Source organism: Tamandua tetradactyla, chromosome 11, assembly GCF_023851605.1.
Source record: "Tamandua tetradactyla isolate mTamTet1 chromosome 11, mTamTet1.pri, whole genome shotgun sequence".
NCBI classification, from domain to species: domain Eukaryota; kingdom Metazoa; phylum Chordata; class Mammalia; order Pilosa; family Myrmecophagidae; genus Tamandua; species Tamandua tetradactyla.
Window position 1 is genome coordinate 58,956,803 of NC_135337.1, and position 17,350 is coordinate 58,974,152.

Sequence of the window (17,350 nt, forward strand, 5' to 3'; positions counted from 1 at the left end):
TAACAAAAAATTTAAAAAAAAACCACAAATAGCAATTCTTTATTAGTTTAAGCTGCTGAACGTTATGTTAATAGATGTACCTACCCTTCCATTTCACTCCAGTCACAGAACCAATAAGTAAAACAAAGACAGGACACATTCTTGGAAACCAGATTATTAGGGATAAGGGAGACGCAGGGCATGGGGTTCTTTAGTTACCGTCCATAATTTTCAGGGTAAGAACCATTTTTTGAGTTCATTTTCTGAGCCAAAGTACTTCACATATTCATCTGACTTTCAAACACTCTTATGAAGTAGGTATTATTACCCCATTTAAGAAAGAAAAAACTGAGGCTTGGAGAGTTTAAGAAGCACATCTAAATTTATACAACAGTACATAGTAAAGATGAAATCTGAATCCCAAGCGTGTTATTTATAAAGCCTGTGCTTTTACTATACTCCTTGTAAGTAAGAACTTCAGAAAAAGGTATCCTGTCTCAAGAATTCTTAAGGAGAACCTGTATCTACTAAGATGAGTGAATTGAAAGCCAAGTCAGGTGGTAAGCACTTCGAAGTAATTGTACAATTTGAGAAGCAAAATAAAAACACTGATATTAAATATAAAATAATTATATAATTTTCTGCCAAATTAGGTATCATCTTTAACTAGACTGGAATACAAATGAGTTATTAACAATTGGATTTGTGAAAGAAAAACATTAAGAAAAATATATTTATTAGCGTAATTTCTTCTGGAAACTAAGAAAAACTCAGCCTAACTTTAGTAGGACATCTCAATATCGGTTGATGAATTGAACGCAAATGTTCCTTAGGAGCACTATTTGAGAACCACCAGGCTAGTTGTATTTTTTTTGCCCTAAAATTCCTTCTGAGTTTTCAATGGGAAACAATCTTTTCCCAAACTTTTCAGTTCACTCAGTTATCTTTCAGAACACTGAGTAGTCAATAATTATGTATTTGATGTTACACTTTTCTTCTCCTATGTAGGCAGAAAGAACCTTAAAAAAAAACTTACACCACCACTTTGTGAAATGCTATTTATCCTAATCATAATATAGTCTTATTGGCTGCAAGTATTGCTCCCAAAATTATCCTTTAATTCTAACTAGTCACTGCTTATAAGTTCACAGGATTACACTGCAAAGTATGAGTGTTAAATGACTCACCTGAAGTCACCATTTTTTGGCATTATTTGCAAAGTCAATCGTATTTGAAGCCTCACCACTTCACCTCCTACTATATTAAATAACAAAGTATGAGTGAACTTCTTCCTTGCTCCTCACTCCAATTCCTTTCTCCACAGTTATAACTGCATTGTTTTCTATGAACTTTGAACTTCAATTTTGCCCTGCCTTAATCTGAACTCTGTTTTGTCTGACCTCTTTTTACCTTGTCCTTTGGGACCAGCTAACCATCCTATTATTTTCTATCAACTGCTAGGCCCATCCTCTTAGGCTGTCTCTTACAAAAAAAATCCCAGTAATAAATTATTAGGGATACAGAATATGGTGTTTTATGTAAATATGTTATTTTGCTTCAGAGTTAAGGCAAGTATTACTGCTTTGTCATATAACTTCCTTCTACTGCAAAATCACTGAAAGGTATCTTACATCTTTTCTAAGACTCAAAGGATCTATTTAGTTTACAAAATATATAAAATCATTTAATCATTTTTTGATTATCTCTCCTTCCTTAAGTTCCCACTCCTAATCACTACTAATCTCACATATAAAGCCTTATTTTGTGCCTACACCTTGTCTTACCCAGTGAAATCTGAAGACAAATGACTTAGGTAGTCAGGAACACTGGGTCATGTGACTATTACTACTAGCATCAATTCCAAAGTGCAGCTGCTACAGAGGATACAGCATTTCACCAGGGGACCAAATTTTTTTTTTTTTTTTTTACATGAAATCTCTACTCCTAATTTCCTTCACTAATTTTTATAATTGCCTACAACTTGCATTACTTTTAAGAACAATAAACATTCCCTTGGGCAGAAGCCTAATGTTATAAACACCTTAACTCAAGAGATCTCCCTCAGCCAGAAAACAATCTGAAAAACTAAACACTCACTTTTTTGCATAAGCATTCAGCAAGTAGCAAAAGCCAAAGACATTTGTACTCTTCAAGATTCACTATTGTTCCAGTTCTGTCTAAACTGATTCAAACAGGATGGAAGCTGAGAAGTCACTAAATCACTTTTGGAGTAACTATTTTTAATGTATCAATGTATTACCTGATGAATGCATACAAAAAGATCTACTAGTTTACTTGTAAGATCACAATATCAATAATAGGTAGGCCTGTTTTTCATGAAAATGCTTGTTTTTGAAAAAAAGATTAAAAAAAAAAAAACAATTCCATGTCCTGAAAAGGATATGGTTATCTAACCTTTAAGTGAGTTCAGATTATTCCCAATCTCAACCATCCAGCACAGTTATAAAACCATAAAGCAAAAATATCCCACAGTTGCAGAAGTTTAATGTACTTTATTCATAAGCACATTAGAAAAAATAAAGCATTTTCAGCTGAAATAAAGACAAATCAACTGTCACACCCAGTTGATTTGAGCACACTAGCCATTTAAAAGGAATCTGAGGGAAATCTATTCCAATCCCTTATTTGAATCACTGATATTACAGAGTACAATAAGTTGTGTTCATGGAAAGGATCCTGAACCAATATAAAAAAGTTTTATATTATATTAAGTGTTTTAAAAAGCTTTGTATCTAAAGTTAAAAACATCAAAAAAGGTAACTGCTTCAGTAATCTGGAAAACTAAATAATGTGAAATATGTCATACTTAAATATTCAATATATGTGAGATGTTTTCATATAAAACACTATCATGGCTCAGAGGGCTCCCTTTCTCACTCTTCATCATTGCTATTTAGCTCCAACTGTTGTCACATAGGGATGCTATACAGTGCTGCCAGATCCTCCACTCATCATCATGAGAAACCTAAATCCAGATTTTATAGGGTATTCTAATTTCTTAAGATCACTGCACTGACCACACAAAAATATTTGTGGCCCAAATTTGGTCTAAAGATCGGAAACTTTTAGCCTCTAAATTAGGAAAAAATGAATCTGTACTACATTTGGGGGAGAATACAAAAATCCTAGTAAGAGCTTGATCCTATTCAAATCCAAAAATAACCTGTTTGTTGAATCTTTTGCTATTTTTCCCTTCCTCACTAAACACAGAAGAATGTTTTTTCCTCAATTTCCTACACAGTATTTTAAGTCAATTAATGCCTCTTTTAAAAAATACACTCCCATATATATTCAAAGCCAAGTAACTTAAAAACACTAAGAAATATATGTGGTGAGTTAGCAAAAAAAAAAAAAAAAAAAAAAAAAAAAAACAGAAAACCCCCCCAGATAGTTATGAGGATGAACTAACAAACAGCAGCCTCACCTGTCCTTTCACGGGCAGTCATACATTTCATCCATTTCTTTTTCCCCAGAGAAAAGAAGCATTCAGAAGAAAGCAAGTCAGATGATAGTCTAACTCCTCTATATCCTTTATGCAACTAGGACAAATGTTAGTCACACAGAGATTACAAAAATTATAAAAAATACTTACCTGGACTTGAAGATTCAAGAGATGGCTGAGGCAGGGGAGAAAAGAGGGAAAATTAGCATTTTTGAAAAGTAAATCTTTACAAATAATTACAGGAATCATTCACTGGCAAATATGACGCCAAAAGCAATGATGTTTTTTAAATATCTGAATTGTCTAAGACATACTAAAACTTCTCATATAATCGTTTTCCTGACATTATATTTAATCAGAGAAAAATTCAAAACACTCCTAAACCTAGAAACAAAGACGATGATATGGAATTGATTCAGACTTTAAAGGCAAACATGGGTTTCATAAAATATGTGATTTAAAAGGTATGATTTTTAGATCTTTGGATTTTCTGAAATACATTCTTCTATCAATATGGGGAAACCAATGCACAACGTTTGCAATCCAGCTAGTTTCTGGCTTAAAATATGTGTAAGAAGGTAGAAGGAAACAAATTTAAGATATCGTAAATAAAATTTATGTTGTAAGAAGCAGAGGGAAAAATTAAAACGTTACTTTTGTTTCAAACAGGACATGAAGTTAACTTTATTAATAAACAACACACTTACTTTTAAGTTATCAATGAATTAGCAACCCTTTTAAGTTAAAGTCTAGAGAAGTTAGCTGATGGAAGATCATACAGATTTCCAATTGTAATATTCCTTCATATGTACTACTCTACCCTTCATAAAAATAACCACAAACATCTGGATAATTAAAAGACAAAACTGGTCACAATTTGTTTTAGTAATGTCACTATCACTTTACAATTTGTATTTTATCTAAATTCCGTTAATTTACAATTATAAACAAGTCATCTACAAAGTCTTACAAGACAAACACAATAAAACCTCAAAAGATGCTTCAAATGACACGAGCTTTTTAAGTAAAACTACCTAGGCCATCAGAGCAATCTAATACATGGCTATGAGAGAGATGATGGAAAGCCAGAAGCACTAGCAAAGAGGGATATTACTAGTATTTTCCTTCTTTCTGCTAATTAATGGAGCAGAAAGTCGACGAAAACAAAAATAGAAATGGAGAAGAACAGTTTTTAAAAAGCTAGGCATCTAAGACAAATTGTTCTAAGGTATTAAAACTCCATTTAGAAAACTGTCTATATCATGCTGTTCATTAAGTACGCTATTCAAGATTCCATAAGGCAACTGAAGTTAAGATTCTTCAGAGGTATCTTTTCCAAGGGTCCTATTTTTTTCTTTGTTTAGAAGACAATGGCCTACAGAAGACTGACAGTATCCAGGATTATTTATTTCCAATGTTATACCACTATCATTATTTAAAAGTTACTTTCAAAACACAGTGCTACACTTTGGTTTGGTTCTTCTAACGGAAAGTTACAAAGTAGGGTGACATGGAGAGTTATGTATCCATAAAAAGGAGGTCTAGTTTGCTTAATATCTTTCGGGCAGAGCTACATGTTTCTAGCTCAAAGTGGATTTAACCACCACAAGAAATATTACATTGCAAACAGGTATTTTAAAATATGAATCCATGTGTGCTTCATGTAGCTATACTTTAATTCCCAGATGTAAGTACAATCTCTGTGCAACACTACAGCAATGTTAATGACCATCTTCACCTGGTCCTAGGTTCAGATCCACAGAGCAGTCTTACAATGGTTTTTCCTTTTGAGTAACCTTTTAAAACATGTTTGCATGGCAAAAACAAATATCTTACAAATTAGGGCCTGAAGAAAATGGCTATTTGAGCATTTATTTGCTTTTGAATACTGTAATAATTATTCCATTTAACAAGTCTTATAGGAAAAGGCTTTCTAATTAAAAATAAGTTACTCTACTCCAAAATAAAAGGTATATCGTCACTGATGTTAGATACCGGCAATAATAAAGATTTTGAATTGTGCTTAGAATCGGTGCCTAATATGCAAATGGCTCCAAATAGCACTAATAATGCCAATAAATATTTTTATTCTTTTATTGGTAAATAGTCACCACCTTAAAGTTCTGAAAAAAACATTCATTAAAATGACAAATGTCTAGAGGATTGATAATATTTATAAATACAATTTACATGAAAACAATGTTCAAAGATAACATTAATGATCATATTATGTCAGACACAATAGTAAGTCTCAAGGACTGTGATCTGACTAATGATATATGTAGAGTGGTATAGGGAGAGAGGAAGTAGTGATGGTTTGCCTGATAAACACATTTCAGTATTTGAGGTTCAAAATATAACTACATTGTATTAGGCCCTGGGGTGGGGGTGTGGGGTTCAGTTTCTTGAAAGTTAAATGTGTCTTATCAAATCAAAGATGAGGTTCTAGAAAACTACCATTTGAAAATAGTTCATATTGTAAATAATACTTTGCCCAGCCAATAAACAAAAAGATTATCTTTCAAGATAAATTTGAGTTCAGTATCATAATATAGGAATTTCAGTACATCAAGGCATTGTTTATTTAGGTATGACAGAGAAGCACCAGCTGGTTACAGGGCTACACATTTACAAATGTGTGAGAATATTTGATCGTTAACTATAAATCTGGCAACAAAATCTGCCCCACCCGCCTCCTTTTACAAATTAGCAAACCCAGGGAGATAAAAGTGATTTGATCAAGATTCCATACTAAGTGATGAGGCAGAACTGAAATTTGCAACCTTACTCTTTGGTGTCTGTTCAAAGCATGTTTAAAATGTGACTCCAAGTTGTTAACTGTCAGGCCAAACTGTTATCTAAGTCTCTTTAGGAACTGGTATCTCAAATAACACTTCCAGGAAAACCTGTAACCACTGCCCCTAATTACTACAGTAAACTGGAAAGGGGGAAGGAAAAACAGAACTAAAGTTAAACTATTGCTCATTTATAACAACACATATTTTTAGAAAAAGCTCAAAGTAAAATGTAAACAGTAAGGAAGACTTTAAATTGGAGATTAAACGGTATTTAAAATGCACTCTGACATAATCTGAGATAAACTATTCTGGAGATAATTTTGGCAACAAGAAATGCCCCACCGATCCACCTGAAAAAGTACAGCAAGAGGTAAAACATTTATTATCACAATATTGATCATAGTAAAAAGTTTGAAAAAATTTTAAAAGCCATTATTTAATTATTTAAAAATGAAATAGTTATTACAAACATTGGAACACTACGAACCCATTAAGAAGTATAAAATTTACCTGTATTGTTAGAGAAGAAACTCTAAAAAACATTATGAGTAAAAATGTAATTGTAGAACAGGAAGTAAACTGGACTGATAAATACAGAAAAAGAAATTTTCCCAAAAGGATATATAAGAATATGTTAATGACAGCTACCTCTAGGGAAAGGGCCAGAGAAAGAAGGCTTCTTTTTATTTTATATCTTTCTATACTATTGGAATTTTCTTAACCACTTGTATGCATTATTCTTTCTTTTTAAAAAAGAGAGGAGGGGTTATCCTGGGGATTTATGAGCCATTTTCAGTTTCTTCCTTTATTTTTTTTTTAGAAAATTGAGTAATAGAAAATTTTATTTTTAAAAATCAATAGTTTAAAAAAACACATTGTTTTATCTCAGATGGAAAACATTATACACAGAGTATGATTATACTAAATCAAAAAAACAAATACAAAAACAAACTCAATGCATTAACTTTTTATGTCTGGGTGCATGGTCTGGGAATCGAACCTGGGTTTCCCACATGGAAGACAACCATTCTACCACTGAACCCCACCCACGTACCCCTCAATGCATTAACTTTTATAGCAAGTCACTCATACCCATATATTTATGATTTAGTTGATAACATTGCTAACAGTTGCAAAAAATACTCAGAGGCTCAAATTTGTTCAAAGGTTTTTTTTTTAGTAGTTTTCCAGAATATGCTTGGAAATGTGCCATAACTGAAAGCTATAAATTAGGAAACAGCTGAAAATGAGAGTAGAAGGTTAACTAGATCACCATTATTTTTACTAAAATTAGAAAAAAGTAGTAAAAATACTAATTAATCATTAGATACTTTTATTCCAGGTAATCAAAAACATTTTTAACAAGTACAACTGTCTGAACTAATTTTCCCCCTCAAACCAATTCCACCATCATTTCTTTAAATGTTACAATCACTTAATTAGTAACTAACTCTAACTTAGAGACACTCATACAAATAGATATAAACTGAGTTAGAGGCCCTATTCCAAGTAGAGGAGGCACAACGGTGTGGGTCAAGGGCACATCATCCTTCTCCCGCCATTCAAACTTTGCTATTACACCCAGGAATGCTGATGTCTAAACAAGGCCGAGATCTCTAAGAGTCAAAATGCGCAAATTTACTACGGTAGCAATAATTTAAAGGATCGAATGGTATTTTGGAAAATAAGCACCAAGAATTCAGAAGCCTGCATTAATTTAACCAAAGACTAACTGCATGATCTAGGGCAAATTTGGCAAATCGCATAAACTCTCTGCCCAGTTTCATTTTCTCTAAGATGAGATTAATTTAGACTTCTTAAGTTTAGTTCAATTTCCTTCCTGATCTAAGTTCTTTCCTTTTATTAAGACTTGCTCAAAAGGCATAACACTACTAAGGAGTACTTACAAGGATGAGATCTATTTAACAGACCTCTGAATTTATTATTTTTTAATTTAGGACTGTAAGGAAATGATCTCAATTTGCAAAAAGCTTTTTGGGGTGCTATTTTATGAATATATCTATATAACATAATTATAAGTCACTCTAATAAGCTATAGAAAAAGTCAAAGAGAACTGGTCCCAGACAACAACTGGTATTTAGATAGTTGAATTAATCACTGCAGTGAATTTTGAAACCATTTGCAAATTTTTTGAAATGCTAAGGACTTGACCAAAATTATAACCAAGAAATTTCTATATAACTAATTACTTTTCATAAAAACATGCCGAAGTTCTAATGGCAGTGTTTTCTGAATTATGATAAACTGATTAGTATGACCAGAATTATCTTAAAGCAACTACTTTATTTCTACCCACTTTATCAAGTACTTCGACTCTTAATCCCACTGAATTAAGCTCTTTAGGACTCCCACTCACTGGCGTGTTTGAATACTTTCAATAAAACCTTAATAATTCTAAAATATAAAATGCTAAAAAATAATAATATATCATGCTAAAAAATATTTCATTACCAGTATAGAGAAATATTTAAACCCAAAATTCATTTAAGTAAAACAGGTTTTGCCAAGAGTGGAAATTAACACTTTGCACAGTAGCAGGAAACATGACCTTACTTTCTTAAAAATCAAATCCCCAATACACTTAAGTAAAACCTTTTTTTAAGAGAAATGAATAGATGTGATGTGAATAAATAGATTATGTGTTATGTTTGGAGATACTAAAATATGTAGAATATAGAGAAGCCAAGTCCATTAAGAGTTTTTCTCCTCACATCATAGAAATGCTACAGTCTATATGAAGTCAGGGCTTGTAAGGTGTATTTTTTTATTTTTTAGCTTGAGAAGAAAGTCTCTCATGTATTTACAAACTCTTAAATAAAAGAAATTCTTCATTCCCAAAGGCCCCTACATCACATTCCTTAAAACCCAAAGGATTAACTATTTCTTCTTATTCTCTTTCTCTCACCGCCATGATAAAAGCATCACTACTCTGTAATCTCCTTCCTTTAAATGTCATCACAAGAGCCTCTTTTTAGAAGGCTGGACAATAGGCAATGAGAAATATTACCAAAAGTATTAAGGAAAGAGAGCATATGTCATTTATTTTAAGGACATTAAATGTGTTTTGAATGTTACCATGATGGACAAAGCAATAAAAAGATTATTTCCTATTGTAGACTGACTAAAATGATCAGATGCAGGTATGAAAAATGAAAAAAATCAGTTTATTCTAGCCACTAGTAAAATTTACATTCAATACTTCAATATTTTTCTGGAAAAATAAGGTCAGGGTCATTGTCCTATACATAAGACAACAAAACCTCAGAAGCATAATCACCTACATTTTTCTCCAGAGACATTCTTCTTCAATTACCTGTTTTCCTCTCAGATTTTATCACATAAATGCCTATCATTGCTTTGCATTTTCTGTTATCTCACTAGGTAACCTCAATCTCCAGGTCTACGTGACCAAAATGCAATAGTTCAGTGGCTTAATTATTTAACGTGCTTTATTGGCATCACGGAAAATGAATCTAAGAGCACATGTGAAGGCCAAGAAAAGGGACTCTATAAACCAAGCATTTTCCTTCATGTAATTATTTTAAACCACTAGTGTCTAAAATTATCCCAATTACTAAAATACCAAGACCAGGAAAATCATAAGTTAGTTTACTTTTCACCTCTTCACATGCTCTACATTTTTTTTGTAGGACACGGATCAAGAACTTACTATCAATAAAATTGTCTATAAGTATTTGAATATAAAAAATGAATAAAATGAATTCTTAAATGTGATGACCACTAAATTCAGATTCTTTTCTTCTTGAAATTTTATGACCCATGTGTTCCTACAAAACTTACGTTACCGTCAAGTGATGAAATATTTAACTTAAAAAAAAAAAAACACATTAGAAAGTTCTAGGAAATGATTAGTGGGAAAGTATTTTTTCCCTGTATCTTGTATTAATATAGCCATCTTCAATTTCTAAAACAAGAGATAAAGTATTAATCTACTTTCATTTATAACTTAGGTTATGAATACTCTAGGCAGTTAAAATTTCTAGTGAGATTTCTGATACTTAAATTTCACTGTATTTTTTTTTATCCACTAGGCTATTTACCTTCACTAATAACTTGCCTTAAAGTATGATCAGTGAATTTAAAACCACTTCACAGACACTCCGTGAGGAATACCAAGAAGGAAGAAACCACATCACCTAGCGAGCACACTGCTGCTTATCTACTGGGCATTCACTGAAAGGGGATTCACTCAAGACCAACTGGCAAAATACACGTAAACCAAGCTATTCATATGAAGAAAAGAAAGAACCTCACCAGGACTAAAATCCAGACACTAACTTTCAACTAGCTGAATGAACCCAGTCACAAGTAACTGTAATAGAAGGTACTATGTTTTTTCAAATTCATGTGCTTTGAAAATACAACTCTTCTTTAAAGAGCAAGCAAAAGCAGCTAAGATAAACCTAAGAACTAAATTTAGCTGTAAGTCAGAAATGTTAAATATTTTTAAAAGGATACTGGCAGCAAACAGTCCTGCTGTAGTAAAATTAAAGACTCTTCCTCCTTCAAAAGAAAATGCCCAAGAACATAAATTTAAAGCCAATTTCTATAATGAAAAGAGAAAGGGCAGTCTGAGATTGCAAGGAGAAAACTCCTAATAGCCACTCCAGAAACTAGTTTCAGGCCTTCAAACATTTTTCCATACTCTAATCATGTTTCTATACTCAAAGATTTAAAAAGGAGACATTATGGTACTCACCACTGCCTTCATTCAGCAAGTAACAACCTAAGACGAAAATTGGAATTTGGATGATAAATAAAACTACCTATTTCCTGAATTTGTTTTGGGGTGCCTGTGAGACCACGAAAATTGTAACTGACAAGAGACATACCTTTATCAAGCGAACATTTACAGTGGCTTATCTCAAAGGAAACATACATCTAAATATATCACCTCTGGAACTCCAGGGGGGGAAAGAATAATGAAATTCTTCCAAGGGCAAGAAAAAAAAATAAAAATTTTCCAAACTTAAGATTTTCAGTAGCATTATAACGAAGTTCAAATTAATCATAAATTAACAGTCGTTGTTTGCCCGTAGATTTAAGGTCCCAAAATGTAAAATAATCTACCTACAAAGAATGGGGGCTTTGGAAAGCTGTGTACTAGAAAAAGGAAGGGGAGCACAGGAAAAGAAGTAGAGAAAGCAGGAATAGGTTTCCTCCAAAACGATATTCCTATTGTTTGGAATATCGTTTTGGAGGAAAAGTATTGATTTGGAAAGTGAGGTGGGGGAGCAAAAGATGTTAAGGGACTTTTCTGAAATACAGAGAGTACGACGTTCTACCTTGGAAGGAAAAAAAGGAACGGCTGAGCTCTCCCAGCCTAAGGAGGTGGAATGAAGCTAGCCGTGTTAATTTTAATTTCTCCACGTCCGACTTATCATCCAAGAAAACTACAGATTTAATCAAAGGCCGTTTTGCCCTACGTTTTCTCCAATACAAACGGGATGTCAGTAGGAAACGGCTGGGGGTGACGCAAAGGGCGCAACAGCATCTTGCTTACGGAAAGAAGAAACTTCATAAGAGGAAGCTGCAGCTCCTCTCCTGGGCCCCTAGCACCGGCCCGCGAAGTTACGCCACAGGCGCCCCTTCCCAGGCGCGCACCCCCTCCCCCGCACGCACACACTGCTACGCAGCACACGACCCTTCAAACTGCCTCCGAAGTCCAACTCTGCCTCCGCTTCCTCCCTCCCTCGGACCCATCCCAACTAAGTTCCAAAGAAAGCTGCCGCCCAAAGCGCGGCCTGTTCCGGACAACAGGTGGGCAGTGGCGCCAGCAGGGCTGGGCCTCCCCTGGCCAGGCCCACTCCACTCCTCCCCGGCCAGGGCCCAGGGGCGCCCAAGTCCGGGACAGGGAGGGGGAGCTCGCTCCCTTACCTCCGCCATATTTGCCGTACTGACGGGTCACATCTCCGCGGCGGCCGCAGCTGGGTCACGGCCAGAACCCGGATGTGAGACTCGGCAACGGGAATCAAGCCGCTGCCTCGACGGGAACGCGCAGGAACCGCCCGAGCGCGCCCACCACACCCTACTCCGCCCCCTCGCGGCGCCTCGCCTCGGCTGGGCTGGACTAGAGGGAAGAGGCCGGTATGCGCGCGCGCGCGAAAAGAGGCGTGCGCGCGGCCCCGCGGCCAGCCCTCCCCCAGGAGGGGGCGGAGTCAAGGTGGGTGTGGGGGAAGGTGGGAATCTAGACTCCGGAGTCTTCCGTACCCCAGCACTTCCGTGGCTCCAGCCGGAGAAGGGCTCTAGGGGGCGAAAAAGCTGTGTCCCGCATTTACATCGCCGGGGGGGAGAAAAAGTACGTTGTTTTTTCCACGTAGATCATTTTTGAAGTGCATTTTATGGAAAACGGATGTTGCTCTGATGCAAGAGCACAGTATTATACTCTGAAAGCTGTTATCCCTTGACAATTATTTCCCTCTTGATTGATTCCTGACAGAAAATATAAAATCCCACATCCCTACTATCTTTAGAGAGGTCAGAGCAAAGAGATCAAGAAAAGGGATTGTGTTAGGTAGTCTGCCATTCTTTTACTTTTCCTCACTACCCTGTGATGCCAGTAGCAGCACTGGCTGAATTTTGTACTACACAAAATTTTTAAAATGTAAAGTACAGAAAAACTGCTCTCTGATGGATATACATAATCTCTGAATTGACTACATGGACAGAACCTGCTTATTTGCAATGCCTGAAATGCTGGAATTTTGAAAGTTTAGTATATTGGTCTAGAGCTGCCAATTGGCCTTGATGCCAATTCTGATGACTGTCAGAGCCAATGATTGCAAAATAACAAACATGTTTCATTTCCCCTACTAAGGCAGATGCTGACTAACGCCAAGATAATATTACAACAAGCATGAACATATTTTACTAAAGCATGATTAAAAGTTCTTAGTTTAAGAATTTTTAATGTTCAAAAGTTCCTCTTAATGCAGTATCAAAAATGACTACTGAAACCAGCTAGTTAAAAATGAGAATGTTCATTCCCTCTATATAATGTGGTCCCAGTGCAACAATATAGCGCATTAATGTATGCAAATAAAATTTTTCTTAAAAATAAGACAGTTTACATTGCAATATGGGGGAGGCTGTTTTCTTAAATTTGTATTTCTTTAAAAATTCAAGACACTATCAAGCAGTTTCCTATTTCCAAAGATTCAACATTAACTTGAAACTTGTATGTCCAATAATAATTTGTGCATGAATAAACTGAATTTACAGGTATATGAAGTAGCTGCTAAGTTAAAGAACATTACCTGGTAATTTGACAGGAAAAGAGTCCACAGACAGTCTGTAAACCAATTAAACATAAACATCTGATGCACATTTTCTACTGAAAGAAAAGCAAGGGAAAGAAGAGAAAGGAAAACTTTAAGGTTCCCAAATCTACAAACAATTTTTACTATTAACTGTACTGTGTTTTCATTTTATTTTTTAGAATACTTATATAAAAGTGTTTTCAGGATTCCTTGGAGAATAAACAATTTAGTATATGTATATAGTTTCTGAGAACTCCCTGTTGACTTGAATTATGTTTGTCCTTTAAATTCAAAATAAAAATGACTTTAAAAATGTCAACTCATATCCAAATAGTTTTCACTGTGATATACTTGATGGAAAGAGCTGAGGCAAGGAACAGCAGATGTACAAGGACCTGAGGTGGGAAAAGATATAAATAAGGGGCCTAGAGGTAGAAACTCAGGCTTTATACTGTGGGCATAAAAGAAAACTTTCTAATAAAAAAACAAGCTGAAATGTAAAATTTAACTGGATATCAGAAGGAAAATTTAAAAAGTATTGCTAAAATACAAGCGTAAAAGAATATCTTGATATAATCTTTGACTCTTCAGTTTAACCATCAAAAAAATCCCAATTGTGAGAAAGAGCCAGGATTCACAGCCCCTTAATCTACTGAATCAGTTTCGAAATGTCAGGAAAGTTAAGGTCTGAGACCTATTTGAATGGTTAGCCAGTTTACTGATATATTACTTTTAAGTTTATTAATATTGTACATCAATTTGCTAATTTTAAATGGCATTATCCTTTAGGGGGAGAATTCCTTCTATATTTTTTTCCTCACTCTTTTTATAAATATGGGTTCAGTAATATTTTTTAGGTGCAGATATTCTAAAGGTCCAGAGAAACAGCTCTAACATCTAAGTCATCAGTGACACATTACTAGTGAATTCAGTAAATTTCCACTCCCATCTTATTTTAGTGATAAATCTACCTTAAAAAATTTCAAGAGCCATTTTAAGGAAAACAATTCTTGCTTACCCTTGCCATCATAAAATATGTAAAACTTAACTGTTCATTAGTCATACAACCTTAATGTGGATGGGATCTTAGAGGTCTATAGTCAATTCTCTACTATGTAGAGGGTAGGAACCTCTCATTATCCTTCCCCACTGAGAAGCTTTTCAGGCAATGCTGAAAACAAACACCTCCAGTGACTTACTACCTCATGAAGAGGCTGGTCCTTTCAAAAAAGCTCTAATGTTTGGAACATTCCTCCTTTTTTTAAGCCAGAATCTCTCTCTCTCTCTCTCTCTCTTACTTTCATCCATTACTCCTAGTTCTTCAGTACTTTGGAATTATTTCAACAGATGTCTTCTTGTGCATTCAAATGCAAACTGTCAATATTTATACTAGGGTTAACAACAACCACCATTATTAATGTCTATTGATACTAAAGGAGCTGAAAACAGGACATGTTAAATGTATGAGAAAATTCACCATTACCTATGACCTGTTTTAAATGATTAATTTATATTATTAATATGAAATCTAAAAATGGTAGTTCTCTTAGAGTTACATAATAAAATATTTGAATTTAAGCCAAAAGGTGTGATTAATTTCAATTTCATGTGAGGTTTGTGGCTAATGTCCCAAAGCAAAAGAAAAATGCTATACAAAGCCTGAATAAATGCCTCTTTAGCTCCTATTCCTCACCTAAAGGCCTCCTTATTTTCAAGCAAACTAACATTTTTACCACATTAAGCTACTCAAAAATGTTGTACTGGAAAATTATTTACCAATTTACTGTATAATCTGTTAAAAAGCTATTAGACAATTTTATAGAGGCTCTCTCACACACACACACACACAAGAACTCCTCTGAGTTATTATTTTGCTTGAAGCATTTTAAGGTCACAATTTTTACTTCAATCAGTATCTTATGCTAACCAATAAAACTTCTTTGGCAATTTACATATATCTATGGAATATAACCTTTTATTTACTGTTGACACCCATCTTAATTATAAGTAATATATTCCTGTACTATACAAACATGTCACTTATGCAATTCGAAAGGTACCTCTCAAAATGCACCAAGAAAACAATTTCAACTATGGGGGCCGTTTGACTGAAACAGATTAGTACAACAGACTCAGAATCCTAAAAACAAAAACCATATCAATTTTCAGGGTCCATAAACAAGCCCCTTCCAAGATTATTTTTTAAACTATCCTAATATGTTTATTTAAAAGTGATAGCCTACATCATATCTTCATGATGTGCAGGTAAAAATGTATGGATAAATACTAATTTGGTAGAAAATCCTTAAATACCAAACAATTTACCTTAATTTTTTAAAAATGACACCTAGCAGTTTACCTTTAATCTAGTAGGTAGAATGTAGATTGCAAAGCAGAAATGCATTACATTTGGAAGCCCCACATGCAACAATCAGCATCATCTTTTTGTTAGTTTGATTTTTATTAGTAACACCAACCCAAAACACCTATATAGCTTTTGGTTCAAAGAACAGTTTTAGTTATTCTTTTCATAATAATTTTTACACAAAGTTTTATCCAGTGACCCCATTTTATCAGATTACCATAAACTGATAGTTTTAAATTTCTTACATGGGTTGACATGTTATTTTTATCTCATCCAAATTCTGGAAATTATTGGCTCATCAGCAGTTCTCAAACACTGGAACATATAAGAAGAGTAATGTAACATATATATTACTTGAGGGAGTTTAGATTTTCCCTCCCTTAATCTCCAAGTGTGCCCTTGCCTACCAGCATCACATCCGTCTTGTCTGCATTGAACCTCAACCAGTAGGTCCTTAACCACGTCCGAAACTCAGCCAGGCACTGGGAGAATCGAGCCACCACACCATCTGGAGCAAAGGAAAGAAAGTCTTAGTAGCAAGGAGACTGGAACAATGGTACCATGAGCTCAGGCAAACTAAGCTCAACATTCAGCTAACCTCGCATTTCTAAAAAAGGTGGCAGAGAATTGGGACAAGGACCCCATGGTAATTATAGAGAAACATAAATGACTCTGAAGTCATGCAATTTGTAACCAATAATAAAGGGATAAAAGCGGCCCAACAAATAGTTCGCCTTATCCACCCATAACTGAAGAATGAAGAAATGGTCATCTCGGCTAAACCGCCTCAGTAGCCGGGCCAGTCTTGTAATGGCTTAACCTTCCAGGCAGAATTACAGTTTTGGCATAAGAGGAGGCAGTAGGGAAAACTGTGGCTCAGAGTGTCAGTCACTAGCCCAAGGTCACACAACAACGAGGACAAGAGACGGGCCCAGGCCAGGGATCTATCTTTCCACGACAAGCTAGAAGAACAAGGCCACTCAAGGCGATGGAATAGGAGCGAGCATATGTACCAAGGGATCCTCCCCGACTCCCTCACGGTAAGTCCCTTTTCGAGTCTCTCTTCCCTCCCTCCGAAAAGTGCAGCTCACCCAGGACCCTGCTCACCACAGGGACTGCAGTGCAAGCAGGAGCCTCCCCGCAATCGGACAGTACTGTGGAAGACACAGGGGGGAAGGGCAGAGCCACAGGCGGGTGGTCACCTTAGCCCCACCCAGCCGGGATACAGGACCAGAGGGAGCCACGGATGGAAGCGAACGCGGAGAGGCGAATTCACTCCGCAGCTGACTCCTGGCGCAGCACCAATGCGGGAAAAAGCCGCGCCACCGACGCCAAGGCAAAAAGACAGGGCTGGGAGGGGTCAGCCGGCGACGCGGCACTGCGCATGCGTCCTTGGCGGCCTCCGCCGCTCTGGACAGGGAAGCGAGCCCGGCGCAGTCTCAC

The 17,350-nt window shown here is 35.6% G+C and overlaps 2 protein-coding genes across 15 annotated transcripts in view; one reads left to right on the top strand and one right to left on the bottom strand.

Moving 5' to 3' along the window:
- MIER1 (MIER1 transcriptional regulator) overlaps positions 1-17,350 on the bottom strand; it is a 53,201-nt gene that overhangs the window by 35,514 nt on the left and 337 nt on the right. For 2 of the 14 annotated variants that reach the window (XM_077120664.1, XM_077120665.1), the window contains exons 2-5: positions 16,315-16,415; positions 13,540-13,613; positions 3,593-3,617; positions 3,425-3,461 (exon numbers count right to left, since the gene is read on the bottom strand). In XM_077120664.1, coding sequence (XP_076976779.1) covers positions 3,425-3,461; positions 3,593-3,617; positions 13,540-13,613; positions 16,315-16,415 — 237 coding nt within the window. Of the gene's footprint in view, positions 1-3,424; positions 3,462-3,592; positions 3,618-12,160; positions 12,340-13,539; positions 13,617-16,152; positions 16,223-16,314; positions 16,416-16,998; positions 17,299-17,350 lie in introns of those variants that run through there. The other 12 variants (XM_077120666.1, XM_077120667.1, XM_077120668.1 and 9 more) reach the window with 11 other exon arrangements.
- DNAI4 (dynein axonemal intermediate chain 4) overlaps positions 16,831-17,350 on the top strand; it is a 131,706-nt gene continuing 131,186 nt past the window's right edge. The window contains exon 1 of the mRNA XM_077120662.1: positions 16,831-16,947. The gene's annotated coding sequence lies outside the window, so the exon portion shown is untranslated. The remainder of the gene's footprint in view (positions 16,948-17,350) is intronic.